Source organism: Madurella fahalii (genome assembly GCF_045866475.1).
Source record: "Madurella fahalii IFM 68171 DNA, scaffold_6, whole genome shotgun sequence".
Classification (NCBI taxonomy): domain Eukaryota; kingdom Fungi; phylum Ascomycota; class Sordariomycetes; order Sordariales; genus Madurella; species Madurella fahalii.
The window spans coordinates 2,390,768-2,409,507 of NW_027263976.1; the positions used below are offsets into that span (position 1 = coordinate 2,390,768).

The 18,740-nt window shown below is 57.9% G+C and overlaps 8 protein-coding genes across 8 annotated transcripts; 3 read left to right on the plus strand and 5 right to left on the minus strand.

Annotated features, from left to right (window-relative positions):
• Positions 1-30: 30 nt before the first annotated feature.
• On the minus strand, positions 31-1,615 carry MSS51 (translational activator for mitochondrial COX1; the record flags this gene model as incomplete). Its single annotated transcript, XM_071066160.1, has 3 exons — positions 31-61; positions 128-785; positions 841-1,615. 3 exons carry the CDS (start codon positions 1,613-1,615, stop codon positions 31-33), a joined length of 1,464 nt encoding a protein of 487 aa, XP_070922261.1.
• Positions 1,616-2,173: 558 nt separating this feature from the next.
• RSE1 (pre-mRNA-splicing factor rse1) lies at positions 2,174-6,211 on the plus strand (the record flags this gene model as incomplete). The annotated part of the gene is made up of 4 exons (XM_071066161.1): positions 2,174-2,417; positions 2,588-4,664; positions 4,845-6,132; positions 6,185-6,211. The coding sequence occupies 4 exons, from the start codon at positions 2,174-2,176 to the stop codon at positions 6,209-6,211; spliced, it is 3,636 nt and encodes a 1,211-aa protein (XP_070922262.1).
• A 225-nt stretch (positions 6,212-6,436) lies between these two features.
• Positions 6,437-7,585, minus strand: MFIFM68171_10743 (LysM domain-containing protein; the record flags this gene model as incomplete). Its single annotated transcript, XM_071066162.1, has 3 exons — positions 6,437-6,756; positions 6,904-7,393; positions 7,448-7,585. The coding sequence occupies 3 exons, from the start codon at positions 7,583-7,585 to the stop codon at positions 6,437-6,439; spliced, it is 948 nt and encodes a 315-aa protein (XP_070922263.1).
• A 1,072-nt stretch (positions 7,586-8,657) lies between these two features.
• Positions 8,658-9,687, plus strand: MFIFM68171_10744 (SGNH hydrolase-type esterase domain-containing protein; the record flags this gene model as incomplete). The annotated part of the gene is made up of 3 exons (XM_071066163.1): positions 8,658-8,817; positions 8,902-9,026; positions 9,109-9,687. The coding sequence occupies 3 exons, from the start codon at positions 8,658-8,660 to the stop codon at positions 9,685-9,687; spliced, it is 864 nt and encodes a 287-aa protein (XP_070922264.1).
• Positions 9,688-11,067: 1,380 nt separating this feature from the next.
• On the plus strand, positions 11,068-12,975 carry MFIFM68171_10745 (Ubiquitin carboxyl-terminal hydrolase 19; the record flags this gene model as incomplete). The annotated part of the gene is made up of 2 exons (XM_071066164.1): positions 11,068-11,260; positions 11,318-12,975. The coding sequence occupies 2 exons, from the start codon at positions 11,068-11,070 to the stop codon at positions 12,973-12,975; spliced, it is 1,851 nt and encodes a 616-aa protein (XP_070922265.1).
• A 362-nt stretch (positions 12,976-13,337) lies between these two features.
• On the minus strand, positions 13,338-14,290 carry MFIFM68171_10746 (Isochorismatase domain-containing protein 2; the record flags this gene model as incomplete). Its single annotated transcript, XM_071066165.1, has 4 exons — positions 13,338-13,872; positions 14,052-14,105; positions 14,170-14,185; positions 14,260-14,290. The coding sequence occupies 4 exons, from the start codon at positions 14,288-14,290 to the stop codon at positions 13,338-13,340; spliced, it is 636 nt and encodes a 211-aa protein (XP_070922266.1).
• A 343-nt stretch (positions 14,291-14,633) lies between these two features.
• On the minus strand, positions 14,634-16,442 carry THI6 (thiamine biosynthetic bifunctional enzyme; the record flags this gene model as incomplete). The annotated part of the gene is made up of 5 exons (XM_071066166.1): positions 14,634-15,186; positions 15,257-15,468; positions 15,527-15,896; positions 15,952-16,087; positions 16,157-16,442. 5 exons carry the CDS (start codon positions 16,440-16,442, stop codon positions 14,634-14,636), a joined length of 1,557 nt encoding a protein of 518 aa, XP_070922267.1.
• Positions 16,443-16,917: 475 nt separating this feature from the next.
• MFIFM68171_10748 (Cellulose hydrolase) lies at positions 16,918-18,475 on the minus strand (the record flags this gene model as incomplete). The annotated part of the gene is made up of 2 exons (XM_071066167.1): positions 16,918-17,924; positions 18,034-18,475. The coding sequence occupies 2 exons, from the start codon at positions 18,473-18,475 to the stop codon at positions 16,918-16,920; spliced, it is 1,449 nt and encodes a 482-aa protein (XP_070922268.1).
• Between the last annotated feature and the right edge of the window lie 265 nt (positions 18,476-18,740).

Sequence of the window (18,740 nt, forward strand, 5' to 3'; positions counted from 1 at the left end):
GCAAGTGCGGTGTAGCGGGCGGTCCGGTGGCTATTCCGCAGACTTGTGGGTTGCCTCGTATCTGTATTAGAGCCCTAGTTAGTGCTCTGAGAGGCGTGGTATTCTCAAACCAGGAGTCACGGCTTACCTCTTGCCTCTAAATGCCCATACGCCCCAGTTGCCAGCGCTGATGTCTTGGGGGTCCATGTCATTCAGGTCCCACCGGAGGCTGCGGAACCTGTTCTCGCCTGGTTCCATCAACATGTCGAATTCCCCAGCCGCCGTCTTGTTGACCCATTCAACGTCGCGCTCCATATCAGCCTGAGTGTAGCCCGTCACGATGATGGGCACCTTGGTCTCGAGCAGCATGGGCACCGTCTCCTCCCACTCGTGCGAGCTGGCTGGGTGGCCGAGCCCCGGGTGGAACATGACGAAGCAGTCAAAGTAAGGGTCGTAAGGGTAAAAGTAACCGGCTTTGTGGATAGTGTGATAATAGTCGACGATCGTGCTGATCTTCATGGTCGGCCACACTCGATCTTCCACGATGGCACCAAAGGGGTTTGACGGTGTGCGGGCGGGCAGTGGAAATTCGTCATCTCTGTTGGCCATGCTCTCGGGGCCGATGAAGACGAGGTGGATTCTCGACCGAGGGAACAGATGGGCCAACTGAACCCAGACGTCCCGAGGGAGTGAGGACTCAGCGCGGGCCCCAAGTATGAATAGACGCACGGCCGGCGCGCCTACCCGGAGGCCCTTTATGTCCATTCCGCCGCCGGTCTTTGGCGGATGTAGAGTATAGCGAAGTGCTTTGACAGAAAGGGGTTAGGCAAGTACGTTATGAATACCGGCGAGGGAACCTACCGCTGAAACTCTTGAGGCCTTCGGCCGTAAGCCTCCCGCCAGCCTTGATGTTGTACGGACTGAGCTCATGAATAATGCTGGCGATGGTGATGGGATACGTAAGCAGCCTCGTTGCTTGCCTCATACTCCGGTCGGCGTTGATGGCATTGAAGTCGCGCGTGTACAGGAACGTGTCCCAGTTAGTCATGTTGACCAGCGCCTCCTCCATCTGCGGCCCGGCATACTCAAACTCGGGGAAGAAGCGACCGGACCTGAGGTCATGGTCGTCCTCGTTGATCTGCCGGAGGGTGTCGCAGATTTCCAGATGGGCCTCGTAATCGCTTGCCCAGTGCTCCTCGCTACAATACACGGGGATACCGCAGTCGGGACATTCGAAATCGACGTGGGCCGGGGCCATGGAGCCGCCTGGCTGGTGATCATGGTGGGGGCAGCCTGCGTGCTGTCTTATGAAGGCAGCCCGCCGCCGGATCTCGGGAATCGGCGAATTCGTGAAGGAATGGAAAAGGTCGTCCTCAGCTAGAACTCGCCTTGGCGAGACTTGGGAATGGTTGTTAGAACTGAAGCCGGTTTGCGCAAAACCGGACGAGAAGCGTTTTGCGACGGGTCCCGGGGGGAGTTGTGCCTGCTTTGGTCGGGAGCTCAAGGTGCGTCGCTGCTGTTGGGAAGCGCGAAGAAGGCCATTGCGCACCAGGGCCTCTCGCCTGAGCGATATGGAGCATCTTGTGCAAAGCTTCGACAGCACTGAGCGCGCTGCGAGATCTGCCGGAAGAGCCATCGCCGTTTAGTACGCAACGCCTGCCGGTGACGAGGTAACGTGCTACTTGGAGGACTTTTCGAAGCTCCGAGATGCTGGGTGCCAGGCCGAGGTTTGCCCAATCAGCCCATCGGCAGCCACTATCAGGGGCCCACAGACGGGAAGCCCGTTTTAATTTGACCATGCCCTCAGGTATCTGTATGGCCCCTCGGTCCGTACCAATTCACTCCGACAGCATCCGCCCCAAGAAGAAATGTCTCTTTTATTTTGTTGTCAGAAGTTGTCCACATAATGTGGCATGTAATTACCTATCCAGTATCGGTGATCAGGACTGTGTCATGGTCGCAATCTTGTCCATGAACTTGTGCAAAGGCGGCAAAAAGGGAGCACTGTGCGTTTACGCCTTGGACAATGGCGGGGTGTGGCTGATGGGGCTGGCCAGCTTCGGGTTTGTTGATAATTATTTTTTGCAGTCCCAAGCTCGGTTCGTCTCAGGCAACATCTGCCCATAAGTCGCAACATCGCCAAGTTGGTTCACCACAGCCAAGCCGCGCCGGCTTTCTGCGCACCCTGAGGATCATGGCGACCACGTCGAACATGTTCCTGTACTCGCTGACGATCCAGCCGCCGACAACCATCACGCAGGCGCTGCTGGGTCAGTTCTCGGGGACGAAGGAGCAGCAAATCATCACGGCCTCGGGCTCGCGCCTGACCCTCCTCCAGCCGGATCCTAGGCAGGGGAAGGTCAATACCCTCGTATCTCACGACATATTTGGCATTATTAGGGCCATCTCTTCGTTCCGCCTCGCTGGCAGCCACAAAGGTGAGTAGCATTATCAATCATCCGCCGCTTCTCGGACAGTTTAGTGATTCTGGATCCGCTCCGCAGCTTTGGCGGGATGACCTCTCCGCTTGGACTCGCGTGGTGGTCTTCGGATCGTCGCCGAGATGTTTTCTGTTGGCCGAACTGTGCTAAAACGCGTGTGCACCTAGACTACATCATCCTCGCAACGGATTCGGGCCGTATCGCGATCGTCGAGTATCTGCCCAAGACAAACAGATTCTCGAGGATCCATTTAGAAACGTTTGGGAAGTCGGGAGTGCGTCGCGTCGTTCCGGGTCAATACCTTGCTGCCGACCCTAAGGGAAGGGCGTGTTTGATCGCGTCGTTGGAGAAGAACAAGCTCGTCTACGTGCTCAACCGGAATGCACAGGCCGAGTTGACCATTTCATCGCCGCTTGAGGCCCACAAGCACGGCGTCCTTGTGCTGTCGCTTGTCGCTCTTGATGTTGGCTACGCCAATCCCGTCTTCGCCGCATTAGAGATCGACTATTCGGAAGCAGACCAGGACCCTTCTGGCAAGGCGGGCCAGGACACCGAGGCGCAGCTCGTCTATTATGAGCTTGACCTGGGCCTGAATCACGTTGTGCGCAAGTGGTCAGACGCTGTCGACCCGACCTCCTCACTTCTCTTCCAAGTTCCCGGAGGCAATGACGGCCCCAGCGGCGTCTTGGTCTGCGGCGAGGAAAATGTCACCTACCGCCACTCCAACCAAGAGGCCTTCCGTGTCCCCATCCCCAGACGACGTGGGGCCACAGAGGATCCGCAGAGGAAGCGCACCGTCGTATCCGGCGTGATGCATAAGCTCAAGGGCAGCGCCGGCGCGTTCTTCTTTCTGCTCCAGACTGAGGACGGCGACCTGTTCAAGGTCACGCTCGATATGGTTGAAGACAGCGATGGGAATCCGACAGGTGAAGTCCAGCGTCTCAAGATCAAGTATTTTGACACCATTCCGATAGCCACGAGCTTGTGCATCTTGAAGAGCGGTTTCCTTTTCGCCGCAAGCGAGTTTGGCAACCATCACTTTTACCAGTTCGAGAAGCTCGGCGATGATGACGAGGAGCTCGAGTTTACCAGCGATGAGTTCCCGACAGACCCGCGAGCCTCGTATAACCCAGTGTATTTCCGTCCCCGACCGTTGGAGAATCTGGTGCTTGTCGAGAGCATCGATTCGATGAATCCCCTGATCGACTGCAAGGTGGCGAATCTTACAGGAGAAGATGCGCCACAAATCTATTCGGTCTGTGGGAATAGAGCAAGGAGCACGTTCCGGATGCTTAAACATGGACTCGAAGTGTCTGAAATCGTTGCATCTGAGCTCCCAGGTACGCCTTCCGCGGTATGGACGACAAAGCTCACAAAGTATGATGAGTTCGATGCGTATATCGTGCTTTCGTTTACCAACGCGACACTTGTTCTGAGCATCGGGGAAACGGTGGAGGAGGTCAGCGACAGCGGCTTCCTGACGACCGTGCCAACCCTGGCGGTCCAACAGCTGGGCGAGGAAGGGCTGATCCAAGTACACCCCAAGGGTATCAGGCATATTGTCCAGGGCCGCGTCAATGAATGGCCAGCGCCTCAGCACCGGTCGATTGTTGCCGCTGCGGCAAACGAGAACCAGGTGGTGATTGCTCTGAGCTCCGGAGAAATTGTCTACTTTGAGATGGATGCGGATGGGTCGCTAGCAGAGTACGATGAGAAAAAGGAAATGTCCGGGACAGTCACGTCTCTCAGTCTAGGGAGAGTGCCAGAGGGGCTCAGGCGAAGCTCATTCTTGGCTGTCGGATGCGACGACTGCACCGTCCGCATTCTCAGTCTTGACCCAGAGTCAACTTTGGAGATGAAGTCCATCCAAGCCTTGACTGCAGCGCCGTCCTCCCTCTCCATTATGGCTATGGAGGATTCAACTGGTGGCACGACATTATACCTGCACATTGGTCTCCATTCTGGAGTCTACCTGAGGACCGTCCTGGACGAGATTACTGGCGAGCTGACCGACACTCGGCAAAAGTTCCTCGGACCGAAGCCCACCAAGCTCTTCCAAGTCTCTGTCCAGAACCAGCCATGCGTCCTCGCCCTCAGCTCGAGGCCATGGCTAGGATATACCGATCCCATCACCAAAAATTTCGTCATGACGCCCCTGAGCTATGCCGAGCTTGAGTACGGCTGGAACTTCAGCAGCGAACAATGTCTGGAAGGCATGGTCGGTATCCACGCCAACTATCTCAGGTCAGTACTGATTTTCCTTTTTCCATTTCTGCTCCATGATGATACAGGGATTCCGATGCCATGTGGCCATGAGGCTTGAATACAACCAAATGTTGTATCAATTGTTCCTTCTGAAGCAGCTTGTTCCACTTACCCTTGGAAGACGATGCTCTTTATTTACTTGCGCTGACACGTGCACAGGATATTCACCATCGAAAAGCTTGGTGAGAACATGATCCAAAAGTCGATCCCCCTCACATACACACCCAAGCGCCTTGTCAAACACCCGGAGCAGCCGTACTTTTACACTATCGAATCCGACAATAATACCCTCCCCCCAGAACTACGAGCGCAGCTTCTAGCGCAACCGAGCGCTGTGAATGGGGACGCAACGGTTCTGCCACCGGAAGACTTTGGATACCCCCGAGCGAAGGGCCGGTGGGCGTCGTGTATCAACATTGTCGATCCCATCAGCGAAGAACCCCGGGTCCTTCAGAGGATTGATCTTGAGGGTAATGAAGCCGCCGTGAGCGCAGCTGTGGTACCCTTTGCGAGCCAGGAAGGCGAGAGCTTCCTCGTTGTCGGAACAGGAAAGGACATGGTTCTCAATCCCCGCCAGTTCACAGAGGGGTATATCCATGTCTATCGATTCCACGACGATGGCAAGGACCTTGAGTTCATCCACAAAACGAAAATCGAAGAGCCGCCAATGGCCCTGATTCCTTTCCAGGGCCGTCTTCTTGCTGGCATAGGCAAAACGCTGCGGGTGTATGACCTTGGTCTCAAGCAGCTGCTCAGAAAAGCCCAGGCAGAGGTAGCGCCGCAACTGATTGTGTCTCTCCAGACCCAAGGCAGCCGCATCATTGTCGGAGATGTCCAACAGGGTGTCATCTACGTCGTCTACAAGCACGAGAGCAACAAGCTCATTCCGTTTGCCGATGACACGATCAACCGATGGACAACATGCACCACCATGGTCGACTATGAATCGGTGGCCGGAGGCGACAAGTTTGGGAATGTGTGGATCCTGCGCTGCCCGGAGAGAGCCAGCCAGGAGAGCGATGAGCCCGGCTCTGAAATCCAGCTGATCCATGCCCGCAACTACCTCCACGGCGCGCCCAACCGCCTGAACCTGATGGCACACTTCTACACGCAGGATCTCCCGACGAGTATTGTCAAGACAAACCTGGTGGTCGGCGGGCAGGACGTCCTTCTGTGGAGCGGGATCCAGGGTACCGTTGGTGTGCTCATTCCGTTTGTTAGCCGGGAGGATGTCGACTTCTTCCAGAACCTGGAGAGTCACATGCGAAGCGAAGACCCCCCGCTGGCGGGCCGCGACCATCTGATCTACCGCGGCTATTACGTGCCTGTCAAGGGCGTGATTGACGGCGATCTCTGTGAGAGGTTCAGTCTGCTTCCGAATGACAAGAAGCAGATGATTGCAGGCGAACTGGACCGGTCGGTGCGGGAAATCGAGCGCAAGATCTCGGTATGTTGTCCCATTGTGCGTGGGTAAAGAGTAAATGCTAACATTATGATAGGATATCCGAACCAGGTCTGCTTTCTAATCGATGAAAGGCATCAAACGGTAAATGTATGGTTTGGGTCGGGCTGGACTGAGTTCACGAACTATGTGTGTGTGTGTGTGTGTATTATACAGCGTAAGCGGGCGGCGCTCTGGGGAAGGGATTATGGCGTTTATACAACTGAGAGACTGAACTTTGCAGCAGCAACAGCAGCCGCAAAGAGGAAACGGACATTTTTACACCCCATCAGTCTGTGTCCCGTGGCTCTTACCCTCTTACCCTTGAAGATAAACCCCATCCCCATCCCCATCCCCGCTTCGCCGGCCCCTTCTGCTTTCCCCCTCCATCCTTACGCTTATGCTTGTGCTTATCCAAGGAATGCTCCCTCTCCCACGCTTCGTCCTCCACGTACCTTCCCACCGCCTCATCCAGGTCATATCCTGCCTCCTCGAGATATACCAGGGCCATGTCGTAGTCTGCCTCTTTGCATGCCACCATCCACCGCCGGATAGTGATTTTGCGGGCGATCTCATCGGGGCTTTCGGGCGGGTGGGGCGAGAGGCTGGTTGGGTTAGGATGGGCGCAGTCTGGTTGATTGGTGTCAGTCATGTCGTGCTTACGCTTTCTGGTTTGTCAAGGAAGAAAATAAAAAAGGGTGATTTTTCTCAGCAGGGCGCTTTCCCTTTCATTCTGAGATGGTAGTGAGAGCTGTGGGGGGTTCGTATTATACGTACGAGCTTTGGGGATGAGGAAGGTGCGGCGTGCCGCGAGGAGGTCGGCCCCTTGCGGTAGGTTGTTATGCTGCTGGAGCACAGGGATGGGAATTCCGTAACGGAGGGAGAGGGAAGGGAGGGTGTCAACGGGGTGGGTGTGGCGGAGGTGGTGGACGATGTAATCTTTCTGTTGTGATGGTTCGTCGGGCGGTTGTGGTTGATGTTGTTGTAGTTGTTGTTGTTTTTGCCGTTCGGAGATTGGGGGATGGGATGCGGGCGGTGATGCGGAATACGGCGGCGGGGGAGGGTAGGGGGGATCGGGAGCTTTGGTGTTAGTGCTGGTGGATGTGGAAAGTGTGGAATAAGGGGGCGGGCTGGGAACCGCTGCCGGATTGCTTTGCTCGTCTTCTTCACTCTCCACTTCACGATGCTTGTCCCTGGGGCGGCTGACCAAAGGGGATCGTCCCGACGTTTGGCAGTAGGGGCAGTAGCTTCGGAAGCGGGCATTATTCTGTTGGGCAGTTTTGTTAGTCGGATCCGTTGAGAGACGGAAGGGGTTACATGCCTGGATACAGTCACCGCATATTGTACGGCCACAACACTCTAGTCGTCGATTTTCGGGTAGGGGTTTCTCAGTTGAGGATACGAGAGGCACGGCCGAGAGCAGTGTTGCACATGTGCAACAGGCTTCCAGCGGCATCATTCTCGACGAATGGGGAGAGGTGTCTTGGAGCATAATCCTCATACCTATTTGTGCTAAACATGTAGCATTGAACGGATGAGGCTGAACGGAGAGATGTGACGGCGCTAGCGTGGTGGTCGACGTCGTGGGGTAGCTGCACCCGATGTTATCGATAAGCGTCAGCCCCCCAGATCAGCGCACCCCGCTTCCTTTCGGGCTCGCCTGGAACCTGTAGTGATGTCGGGTCCTTCACCGCCAATGGACAACCGGCTGCATGCAGCTAACTTCATGAGCCCCCCACGTACTTGTGTCTGAGATGCAGACATCCAACCGTCCAACATCAATCTTCGTCATGCGGGGCAAACACTCCAGCGACCCGGAATGCTGGTTTCTCAAAGGTAATGGATTGTCGAGAGCTATCGACACCGCCTTGCGGGGTTCGGGACAACGCGGGCCGTCAGTGTGCGAGACTACCGATGAACAGCACTATTGGCCGTGGGTGTCTGCGATATGCCCAGCTCGGGAAAAGACGTGCATCTTCCAGATCGCAGAGGTCACCATTCCATGTGACCGGCCGCCAATCGGTGCTTTTTGTTTGCTCTCGCAGCCAATCTGGCGGGACGGTGGCGTGCTCGCATACTGTCGCTTTGGCCTCTCAAATGCGAGACCAAGCCAACGCGGCCAAACATATTTCTGGGGTCCTGTAGAACCAACCTGCGTCAACGGCTTCCTGCGGCCTGCGGGGGTCAGGGGACTAACACAGGCGAATCAACGCGGATATGCTCCGATTCTCTTGTTGAGTATCACGACCTCTTACCACAGCCGCTCCAAGAAATCTGCAGAGGCCTGCGGGGCCGCCGACCAGTGGGGCCGCTTGGATTCCCCTGTGCCGTGCAAACGAGCTCGCTCTCGCAACGGCGGGCCAGTGAATGGGCCAGGCAGGCATTGGGGATATTTGAAGGGACGGACTCGCATGTCGCGCAGGTCTGTCTGTGTTCTCTTTGTTGCCGGGATTCGAAATCCAACCAATAGACACTGCGGAGTCTTAGACTACTCAACAAACCTACCATGGCCGTGAGTGCTCTCTGCTCGAATGTCTCGCTGCGTTCTCGCGAAGAAGCAAATTGCTGATAACGATAACGATACCCCGCCGCAGGCCTCCTATCCTCAGATCGTCCTGTTTGGCGACTCGCTCTTCCAGAACGCGGCCGAGGTGGTAGATGGCTTTTCCTTCCAAGCTGCTCTTCAGTCCCGTTAGTAGCCGTTTTGCATTCACTCGAGAGAGACGGGACACGCGAGGGTGAGGATATAGAACTGACGCAACTGCCCCCGGCCAGAGGTCCTCCGTCGATTCGACGTCGTTAACCGCGGACTCTCGGGATACAACACATCCAATGCCTTGAGTGTCTTGCCTCAGATTTTTGCAAAGCCAGCTCCTGGCCTACCTAAAATTGAGTACTTGGTATGTCGCGCCTCGTTGCAACATTCCGTTGGGGTTGGGGTGGAGGTGAGGGCGAGGTGCGAATCTGGCTGACCTCGGCCAGTTCGTCCTGCTCGGGGCCAACGATGCGTGCGTCCCGTTGCCCACGAACCATCAACACGTCCCCTTGGCCAAATTCAAGGAAAACTTGACCCGGATCATCCAGCATCCCAACATCGCGGCGCATAAGCCCAAGATCTTCCTCGTCACGCCGCCGCCGCTGGACGAGATCTGCATCAAGGTCCTCGATCTGGCCAATGGACATCCTGCTCCAACCAGACAAACCAAGGTCAGCATGGCATACTCCGAGACAGTCCGCCAGGTGGCTGCTGAGAATCCCGGGGTCACGCTGGTAGATCTCTGGAAGGCGCTAATGGACACGGCTATCGCGAGGACGCCGGGGTTCAACCCTGGAGGACCAGCGCTCGGTGATCCAGAGTGTGGCATGCGCGGCTATCTCGAACACCTACTCCCAGATGGCCTCCACATGAGCCCCGAGTCGTACCGCATCTTCTACGAAATCGTCCGCGGTCACATTGGCGCTGAGTGGTCGGGGACTCCGGATGAAGACAAAGTCGGCTACGTGCTGCCCGATTGGCGTCGCGCGCCGTGGTTGGAAGAAGATGCCCATCTCAAGGGGTGAAGTCGGAAGGCGATGGTTGTGGGGAACAAAGCCCGGCAGCGGGGTTACAGTCCCCGCTATAGGTAAGGTACACTGTGGGAGCCAGCGCTTGGCACACACAAGACCCTGAGACTTCCTTATGTAGAAGCAGCATATTGCCATAATCGTTTGTAGTCGTTGTCGACTCTCAGGTTACCTAATAGACTTGTATGGCTTAATAGTGCACTGTATATACAGGGCCTAACAAGAGCAACCAGCATCCTAAAGGTTCAATCAGCCAAGTATTGCTCATACTGTGTAGGCATCGGGCCCGGTCTCCAATTCTCCAACAGCGGCTTAGTCAGGCGCGTCGGCACCGTCTCCCCTGGAGAAGGGAGACCTCCGACGTTTGTTTGAACGGACCTTAGCACCCCCGGCCTCGTTCACATCGAGGGAAAATTAGAAGTGTACGAAACAAGGGATCTACACCTCCGCGTTTCCCGCAGCGCACGCAGCACATCATCGAAGCATTCCAAGGTCCGTATCGCCTCGGTACGGCGTACACGCTCGCTGCAACCGAGTTTCGACTCCGTTCGGTGCACGCAGGGTGGGAGAATACACAACACATCTACGTGCCTTTAACACGCCACCGCATTTGGCATTCCACCAGCCTCCTGGGTCTGCCCTTTCTTTGAACGCCCAATCCAATCCCGCGCTTTGTCCCTCGACGCTGAATATACTCGAGATAACGACGTTTTTCAAGACACTGGTGATTAGTCGATAGACACGCCTTTGGCCCTCCGCCGAGATCACCCCCCCCCCACCCCCCCCAACACGACTGTGACCTGCGGGACCTTTGCATTCATCCACTTTACATTGTCTTCCCGATCTTCGTTCGCCCCTTCGGACGCAGCATCGTGTCTCCAACTTTCCGTCGCTTCAATTTTCTCAAAGGCGACTTGACCCGCACCGACGACGATAAACACATTACGGCGACGACCACTGCTGACAGAACCAGCCTTATAACAATTACCCTCGGAAATAAGGCCGTCCTTACCTTGCGCGAGCAGCCACACAACATCTACACGGCCGTTTCGAGCCCCGATCCCCTCCGCCCAGCCGTCGACGTCGGACCAGTTGCACACACCCCCCGTTAGGCGAATCGGATAAAGGTCCACAGCGACACGCTGAAAGGCCTGGGGGTCTCTTGTGGGCGATGTGGGGGGCGGCGGACCTCGAGAGTTGATACTTTCAAGGATCGAGGTCAGAAAGACAGAGAGCAGCGAACCTTGGCTCGCGAGTTGAGTCCAGCCGGCATTCGGTCTGCGCAAGCGCTCTGGTGCCGTCTCGGCCGCGTTCTTTCCAGATACAAGCTCCTCAACGCGCATCGGCATCCTGTAGTCTCCCCCCCACCCTTCGGGCATGGAGCCGGTCTTCATCGTCACCCGCGAAGAGTTACACGATGTTCAGATGGAGTTGAAGCGCATCCAACATGTCCAGCAGCTGCACGGAGATAGATTACGGTCGCTGGAGAAGCGCCAGGCTGATGATGCCGCCCTTAAATCCGTCTGGAACTCGCCCTTTCCGAGTGTGCTCGGCGGTACGCCTCAGCATGGTAAGCTATAGTATTCCATGGGCGCGTATATTGCCTGTAGCTAACCGCCCCTGTTAGGACCGGTACATATGCCATCGACCGAACTGTTCAGCGACCTCGACGAGGAGCAGGGCCAGAACCTGCTCGGGACACTGCAGCTCGAGACGGAAGACGAGCCGATACGGAGGGGTGCAGCTTCGCGGGCTAACAGCGTCCGGTTCGACGAAAGCGCCCTGCACGGCGCAAATTTTGGCGGCCATGGCGGCCGCCACTCTAACGAGTTCGGCCCCATACGCCCCGGAAGCGGCATGGGAGGCCATCAGATGATGGAACGGTCGTACTCGCACAAGTCGGACGGCCGACACAGCTCGGCGGGGCACTCTGTCCATTCGATGCATTCAGGGGTGTCGGGGCGTACGAGCAGCCTTGGGCTCGACAACCACTTTCTGATTGGTGGCCGTGAGGACGACTCGTCCGTGGATATACCGGAGCCGCCTCCCGTTTTCTACGTACTGGGCTCGCCGCCGTCCATCATCCGCTGCTGGCTGACGGCAAACTTTACATCGGACGGACTCCTGTATGCCGTTGTGTGCACCGGATCTCAGAAGTCGACGGTGGAATACTCGCTTCTCAGGGAGCTAGACCTGGTAAACAACATCCATAGGGATGTGGATAGTGTTCACAGGATCACGCTTCCTGTGTTCCTGGCTGAGGCACGCGTGACCCAATCAAATTCTCGGTCTACCAGTCCGGCGCCACAACTGCCCAGCATAACGGCTTCCTTCGAAGTGACGGGCATGGATCAGCAGGAGACGCCTGACGGAAAGCGAGCCATCCGTGTCTTCATCGGCAGCCATACGTTACGGATGCACAGCGCCGACATCTTGCTGTCGCAGAACCTGATGACGCTGTACGGCAGCGACCGCGATAAGCTTTCCATACCGTTCGTACGACCAGAGGACGACGCAGTCTTCAAGCACCTGACCACCGCCAACATGGTGCCGAGCAGGACGAAACTCAACGCTGCCGCTCCAGAATTCGTCTCGAGTGACAAATCCGGGAAAAACTCTGTGCAGGACGGCAGAGAGTCGGGCCTCGCCGAGTCCAAAGCCGGAGATAGCAGCTCTGAGGGAGTGTTCTCTCCCACAACGCAGCCAGGCCAGCCGGTCAAAGCTGCGGCCACCAGCACTGCCTCGGAGAGCGGCGCCGAGAGTGAGAAGCGGCCTGCGGAACCAAGTTCGGCTGAAGTCTCAGGAAAACAAACAGCTTCGGCCGCGGATACTAGCCGACGCGAGCCCAGCGCCGCCATCCGAACGCCGTGGCGGCAAACGGCAGCGGGACACGGAGAAAGCAGCACGCCATTGAGCGGATACCAGCCGGCTGCGCGGCCCCGTAGCATGAAAGTGCTTAGACCAAACAAGTCCAGCAACTCGTCAACCAGGACGGGGGCGGCGTACGAGCCGGCATCGGCACCGCGGTCCAGCGGCGAGCAGCGGCGCAAGGCAGACGGCGGCCCACCAAGCAGCGGTAGCTGGGGGAGTTCAAAGCGCAGTCTGAGCGGCTCCGCGTTGGGCGCCCTGGGGGAGGGAAGACAACAGTTGGCGGCGACAACGACGACGAACAGCCAAGGGACCGGAACAGTCCCGCGGACCGCGAATAACCCTCTCGGGAGCGCGTCGGCGTTCTCATGGATCGCGTCGAGCAAGCCCAAGGCACCTACGACCGCTGCCGACTAGCGGGGGATATGCTGTCGCGAACGTTAACTTGGTTAAGAGTCCGGACGGGGCCACTGCTGAGAAGGGGAAGTGAGACATTTGGCGGGTACTGTATTGTACAAAGTAGGGCGTTCCATCGCCGGCCTGGGGGGGGAAACAGACGCACTGGCTATAGGTGCAACGTCACGGCTTCCCCAGAGTCACAAAACAAAATAAAAAAGGAAAGAAAAAAAAGAAGAAGAGCTGCCTAGTACTGTAAGGGTTGCCGTTCGAGCTTGGCGTCGGCACTGTTTCTTTTGTCTATTGAAACATGCTCACTCCTCTTAGCTACTTCGTCCTCCCCTTCTTCCCCTCCTCCTCCTCCACCTCCTCCTCCACCACCATCAAATCTTACTCCCCACCAACCCCTGCAGCGCAGCCTTGGTATCCCCCATCGTCTCCTTCACCAGCCCGACCATGCCCTTGAACTCGGGGATCGCCGCATCGCCCATGCACTCGTAGATCCAGCTCTCGCTGGTGGTCACCACGGCGCCCGCCTGCCTCAGCCTCGCCAGCGCGAGGCCCACCTCCTCGCGGTTGCAGCTGCTCACGCCGTCGGCGAGGACGTACACGCCGTGGCCGGCGGCCAGCAGGTCCAGGGCCGTCTGCGTCACGCAGATGTGCGACTCGATGCCCACGATGGCGACCTCGGCCGGGGCCGCCGAGCCGAAGGTGGCGTGCGACGACACCTCCGGCAGCCACATGCTGAAGCGCGTCTTGTCCACGTCGGCCTTGACCAGCCCGCCCGCCGCCGCCGACCCCAGGAGCGGCTGCAGCTCGGCCACCGTGTCGCCTAGCCTCGGCCGGTTCTGGGTGGTCACGAAGATGGGGAGGTTGAGGGCTTGCGCCGCGCGGAGGAGCTTGCGGGCGGTGAGGATTCTGGTTTGTGAAATATTTTTTTTATTCTCCCGTTAGAGAGAGAAGGAGAAAGAGAAATAGGGAGCGAGGAAGAGAAAGAGAGAGAGAGAGGTTGCAGATCAGGGGCTCGCTGGGTGAGTGTGCGCAACCTCCGGATGGAAATGCGGGGAGGTGACGGGACAGGGCGGGACGGGACGTACACCTTGTCAAACTCGTGAATGGCGGGACGGAATTTCTCCTGGATATCGCAGATGCTGGTTTGGGGTTCGATGTTAGGAGGTCAATTGGGGTTTCGGGTGTGGTATATGGCGGCCATACAACACTACTGGGTTCTCTGTGGTGGTACGAGGTGTCTTTGTTAGTGACAGAGCCGGGGACGGGTGGTGGACGAGAACCAGGTTAACGCACTAAACCGCCGTTCGGGGGCGGGAGCAGCCATGGCGGGCAATCACGATATCTCGTTTGTAAGATCAATAAATAATGGGATGCCGCTTCGGCGCTTATAGTGGGAAGATAGGTATGTTCTAAATGGGCGATTTGGGACGTCCCATGGGTCTTAAATCGGATGGTGGGGTCCAGGCCCAGGGGTGGGTTGGGGGGTCAAGGAGATGCCGGGACGGCGCTGATGTTGGGGTAAATGCAGCCGGCAGGCCGATTTTACCCCGCAATCTCATGTGGCAAAGCCGAGCTCGATCTTCGCCCACACACCAGGCTCTTGGCAATGGCAGCACAGAAATGGATAAGCAGGGAGCGCTCTGGAGGATTCTGCTGAACCAGCACAGCTACAAATCGACGCGCCGGATCCTAGCTCTCTGCAACCAAGCCAACTCGCCGTTCGCCGTGGCCTGCCGGATGCGGTACAGCTCGTCCAGGAAAGCCGGGACAAAGGTGCCCGGGCCCCTGACTTCGGCCCTCTCGGCAGCCATCTCGGCCGCAATCTCAAAGTGAAGCATAGCCGCAATGACGGCCGCTAACCTGTCCATGGGGCGCGATGCTATCGCGGCCGATATGGCCGTGCCCAGGGTGCAGCCGGTCCCGGTGACCAAACCGAGATACTCGTGGCCATTGTCAATAGCGAAGGCTTGTTGACCGTCGCTGACAAAGTCTGTCTTGCCCGTCATGACGATCACGTTTTTCTCCCGCGCCGCTAGTTCCCGGACCAGCTTGGCCTTTTGCGAGGCGTCCAGGGTGCTAGAACTGTCAACCCCGCGCTGCTGCTCCCCGCTGTCGCCGAACACGGTTCGGATCTCGCCCTCGTTACCCTTGATGACGTCGAGATAGCCGTTTGCCATGATGGTTTTGACAGCTTCCCGGCGGACAGATGTCGCTCCGGCCCTGCCGTTCCGGTCAGTGACATAAACTCCTCCTGGGACCTGGGAAAATAAAGAACTCCCGGGGTACGCACCCGACTGGGTCCAACACGACCGGGCGTTGCGCCTGGTTGTAAGCTCTGAGTGCCTTCACGTAGTTTGCGAGTCCCTCCGGGGTAACCGTGCCCATGTTGACGACTAGCGCGCCTCCCAGCTTACACAGATCAGGCGCTTCCTCTCCATAGTTTGCCATGATGGGGGACGAGCCGATGGCGAGGGCGACGTTTGCCGCGAAGTTCTGCACAACCTGCTCTGCGTTAGGAGCCCATCCGGAAACTAGCCACGTACGAATGAGGCGTGCATACGAGGTTGGTCATGTTATGAGAAAGGGGCGTGGTGTCGTGGATTTGTTTGATGATGCGCGGCACTAGTTCAAGTGCCGTTTTCGGATCGAGGGCCTCTGGGCCGGTGTGTTGAAAGGCCGGCCGGCCGTTAGCAAGCCCAAGCAGCTTCCTCGCTGCGCCTTCCGGGTCCCCGGCAGCCATGATGGCGCTGACCACGGCAGCACCGTCTAGGCGCTTCTTTGCGGCTCCACTCTGGAGCAAGATGCGTTGCAGGTTGGACTCATTGACACCGCCGATACAGACCGTCGACGTTGTGTATCCGGCCTCGGCAATTGCCTCTAGAATCCTTCGCACCCCAGCTGTTCCGATGATCTCTTTGGTATTTGTCTTGCTGCGCAAGTATGTCAGTGGCCAGCGACAGATGCGTGACAACACAAATCCCTCACGTCGGTGTGGCGTATACGGTGCCAATGCCCAGATAGTCAGCGCCACCCTCGCAAGCCCTGAGGGCCTCATCGACGGTGCTGACTGTGACGCCAATGATTGCGTTGGGTCCCAGGAGCTGCCTTGCAGTGGACAATTCTGTGGACGACCGTGAGTCTCGCGCCCCCCCCCCCCCCAAATCCAGCAACTAACTGAGATCCCACTCACCCATGTCGTCCTGGCCAACGTGGACGCCCTCACAGGCCACGGCGAGTGCCACATCAACACGGTCATTGATAAGTAGTGGCACATTGTATCTTCGGGTTATCTCATGCACCCGCCTGGCTGTTGAGATCAGGTGGCCCGTGTCGCTTGTCTTGTCGCGGAGCTGCACCACCGTCACGCCGCCCTTGAGCGCCTCCTCGACGACATGGTAGAGGCTCCTGTCACCGAGAATGGCGGGCGTTGAGTCGGTGACGAGATACAGGGAGTAGTTTACGTCGGGCTTTTCCATGATGACCCAAACCGAACCGGTATCCTGGGATGATGTGAGCTTTCCAAGACCTGGGACCGAACTGCTGGGAAAGGTGGAGTTTTGGAGATCGAGATGGGCGCCAATTACGTAGTGAGCAACCCCCTCCGTTCCCGTCTTGGCGTCCTCGACCATGAGCAAAGGGTTCATCGAGTGTCGGTTCATCCCATCCGTCGACGTCTAGTCCACAAGAGCAGTCTCTTATAACTTTCATCTTTAATCTCCTTTTTCCCTTCCCCCGATGGCATGAGACTAGACATATTCCGACTCAAATCCTCCTATGTAAAAGCAACTTTGACTTCCATCTCTCTGCAGCTCACTTATCTCTCATCTTTACCCCTGGAAAACAACCCAAACAAACCCCCTTCCCCCTTCCCCCTTCCCCCTTCCCCCTCCTCCCTTTTCCTTCAACCCAAGACTCTCCGCTCTCACTCCGCCCACCTCATCCCGGGGCGGCCTACGCCGCTGGCAAAATAAAAAACGTTGTAATCGACCTCGCGGCCACGGACCCGGAAATGGTCCCATCCTCGGCGAGCGTGGCCTCGGTGCGAGCGCAGTTCCTCGTGCCATCCGACACGAAGGCCTGCACCGCCACGGGCGGCGAGCCGCCCGAGATCCTCACGTTGACGTTGGACGCGGAGCCGCCGGTGCTGATGGCGATGACGGCGATGGTGCCGTCCTCGTTCCTGAAGGCGGCGGTGCGGACGCCGCTGCCGCCGCTCGTGCCGACGCGCACGGCGCCCGGCCGCACGTACCGGGACCAGTTGGCAAAGGCCCACAGGCGGCGCGAGACCTCGTACGTGTTGGTGCTGTTGTCGACGCGGACGATCTTCTCGTTGGTGTTGGGGTTGGGCCACTGCACCCCCTCCCAGTAGAGGTACCCGGAGATGTTGTAGTTGACGACGGCGCTGTAGATGTTGTTGGCCCACGTCAGCCCCTCGCCCGCCCCGCCGTTGCGGTACCACTCGGTCGTCCACTGCCCGTTGAGGTCGCACTGCTCCGACAGCCACACGCTCGCCCGCGTGTTCATGGGCCCCCGCGGCGAGCCCGTGTACGTGTGCGACGTGACGGCCTTCAGCTGGTCCTCGACCCCGGCCGAGCGGATGTTGTTGACCATGCCGGCCTGGTTGTTCCAGTTCATCGAGTCGCAGCACGTGATGCCCACCTGCGACGTGAGGTTGGCCGCCTCGAGCGTCGGGTAGAGCACCTTGATGAAGTCGGCCGCCTGGTTGCCGTTGGACTGCATGCTCGCGTAGCTCGCCGAGTAGTCGGGCTCGTTGAGGAAGCCGACGTGCGAGATCTTGACGCCCGCCTCGGCGTAGAACTTGATGTAGGCCACGAGGTAGTCGGCGTAGGCCTGCCGCCAGTCGCCGCTCCCGCAGTTTGCCCCCGGCACGCCGCAGAGCGTGCCGCCGTTGGTGTCGCGTCCGTTGGTCTTCATGTAACCCGGTGCGCTCCAGGCGTCTTTTTACCGAGGGAGAGGGAGGAAAAAGGACGGAACGTCAGTCGCTAGACAAGATACCTAACGGATACTTTTTATACGACAATTCGACATCGGCCATGTCCAACTTACTAGCATAGATGGTCTTGACGCCGTAGTTGTTCACCGCCTCCTGCGAGACAAACAGCTGGCCGCTGTCCTTGCCATCCCACACGTACTGCGGCGTGGCTCGCGGCCCGCCGGGGTTGTTCGGCGCGATGGTGTTCATGAAGTCCGAGTTGCTGTTGGGCGTCGATCCGATGCCGTTCCGGAGGATGCTGAAGCCGGCCCCGGTAGTTCGGTTGAACAGCAGGTCGAGCAGCTCGCGCTGCTTGGTCTTGTCCGACATGTTGGTGATGAGGTTGGCGCGCTGGAACGCCAGGCTGAAGCCGAAACCGTCCATCTTCTGAAACGTCCTGGACAGGTCCACCGTGATGGTGTTTCCCTGCCGTGCCTCGAGGATCCCGTCCGGCGCTCCGGCCACGCCGTTGATGCCGGCCGCCGCGGCGAAGAGCACGGTCTCGGTTAAGCGCATGATGGGCGAACAGCCTGTGTCTCGGTGGTAACGAGTCACTCGGTTACGGGGCGGTTGGTTTTAGAAACGAGCTCTAGTACCTAAGCGGGTAGATCTCATTCTCGTACACACGTTTTATACGTTGGAGTTGTGTACGCTCTTAGCCTCCATCTGCTCCGCAACCCTATTTCTCCCTTCCCCCTCCATTCACGTGGATGTAGATATTGCTCGTATACGGCATATTAATTGCCTTCGTCGGACATTGTTGTTCTAGCACTCGCGCCTG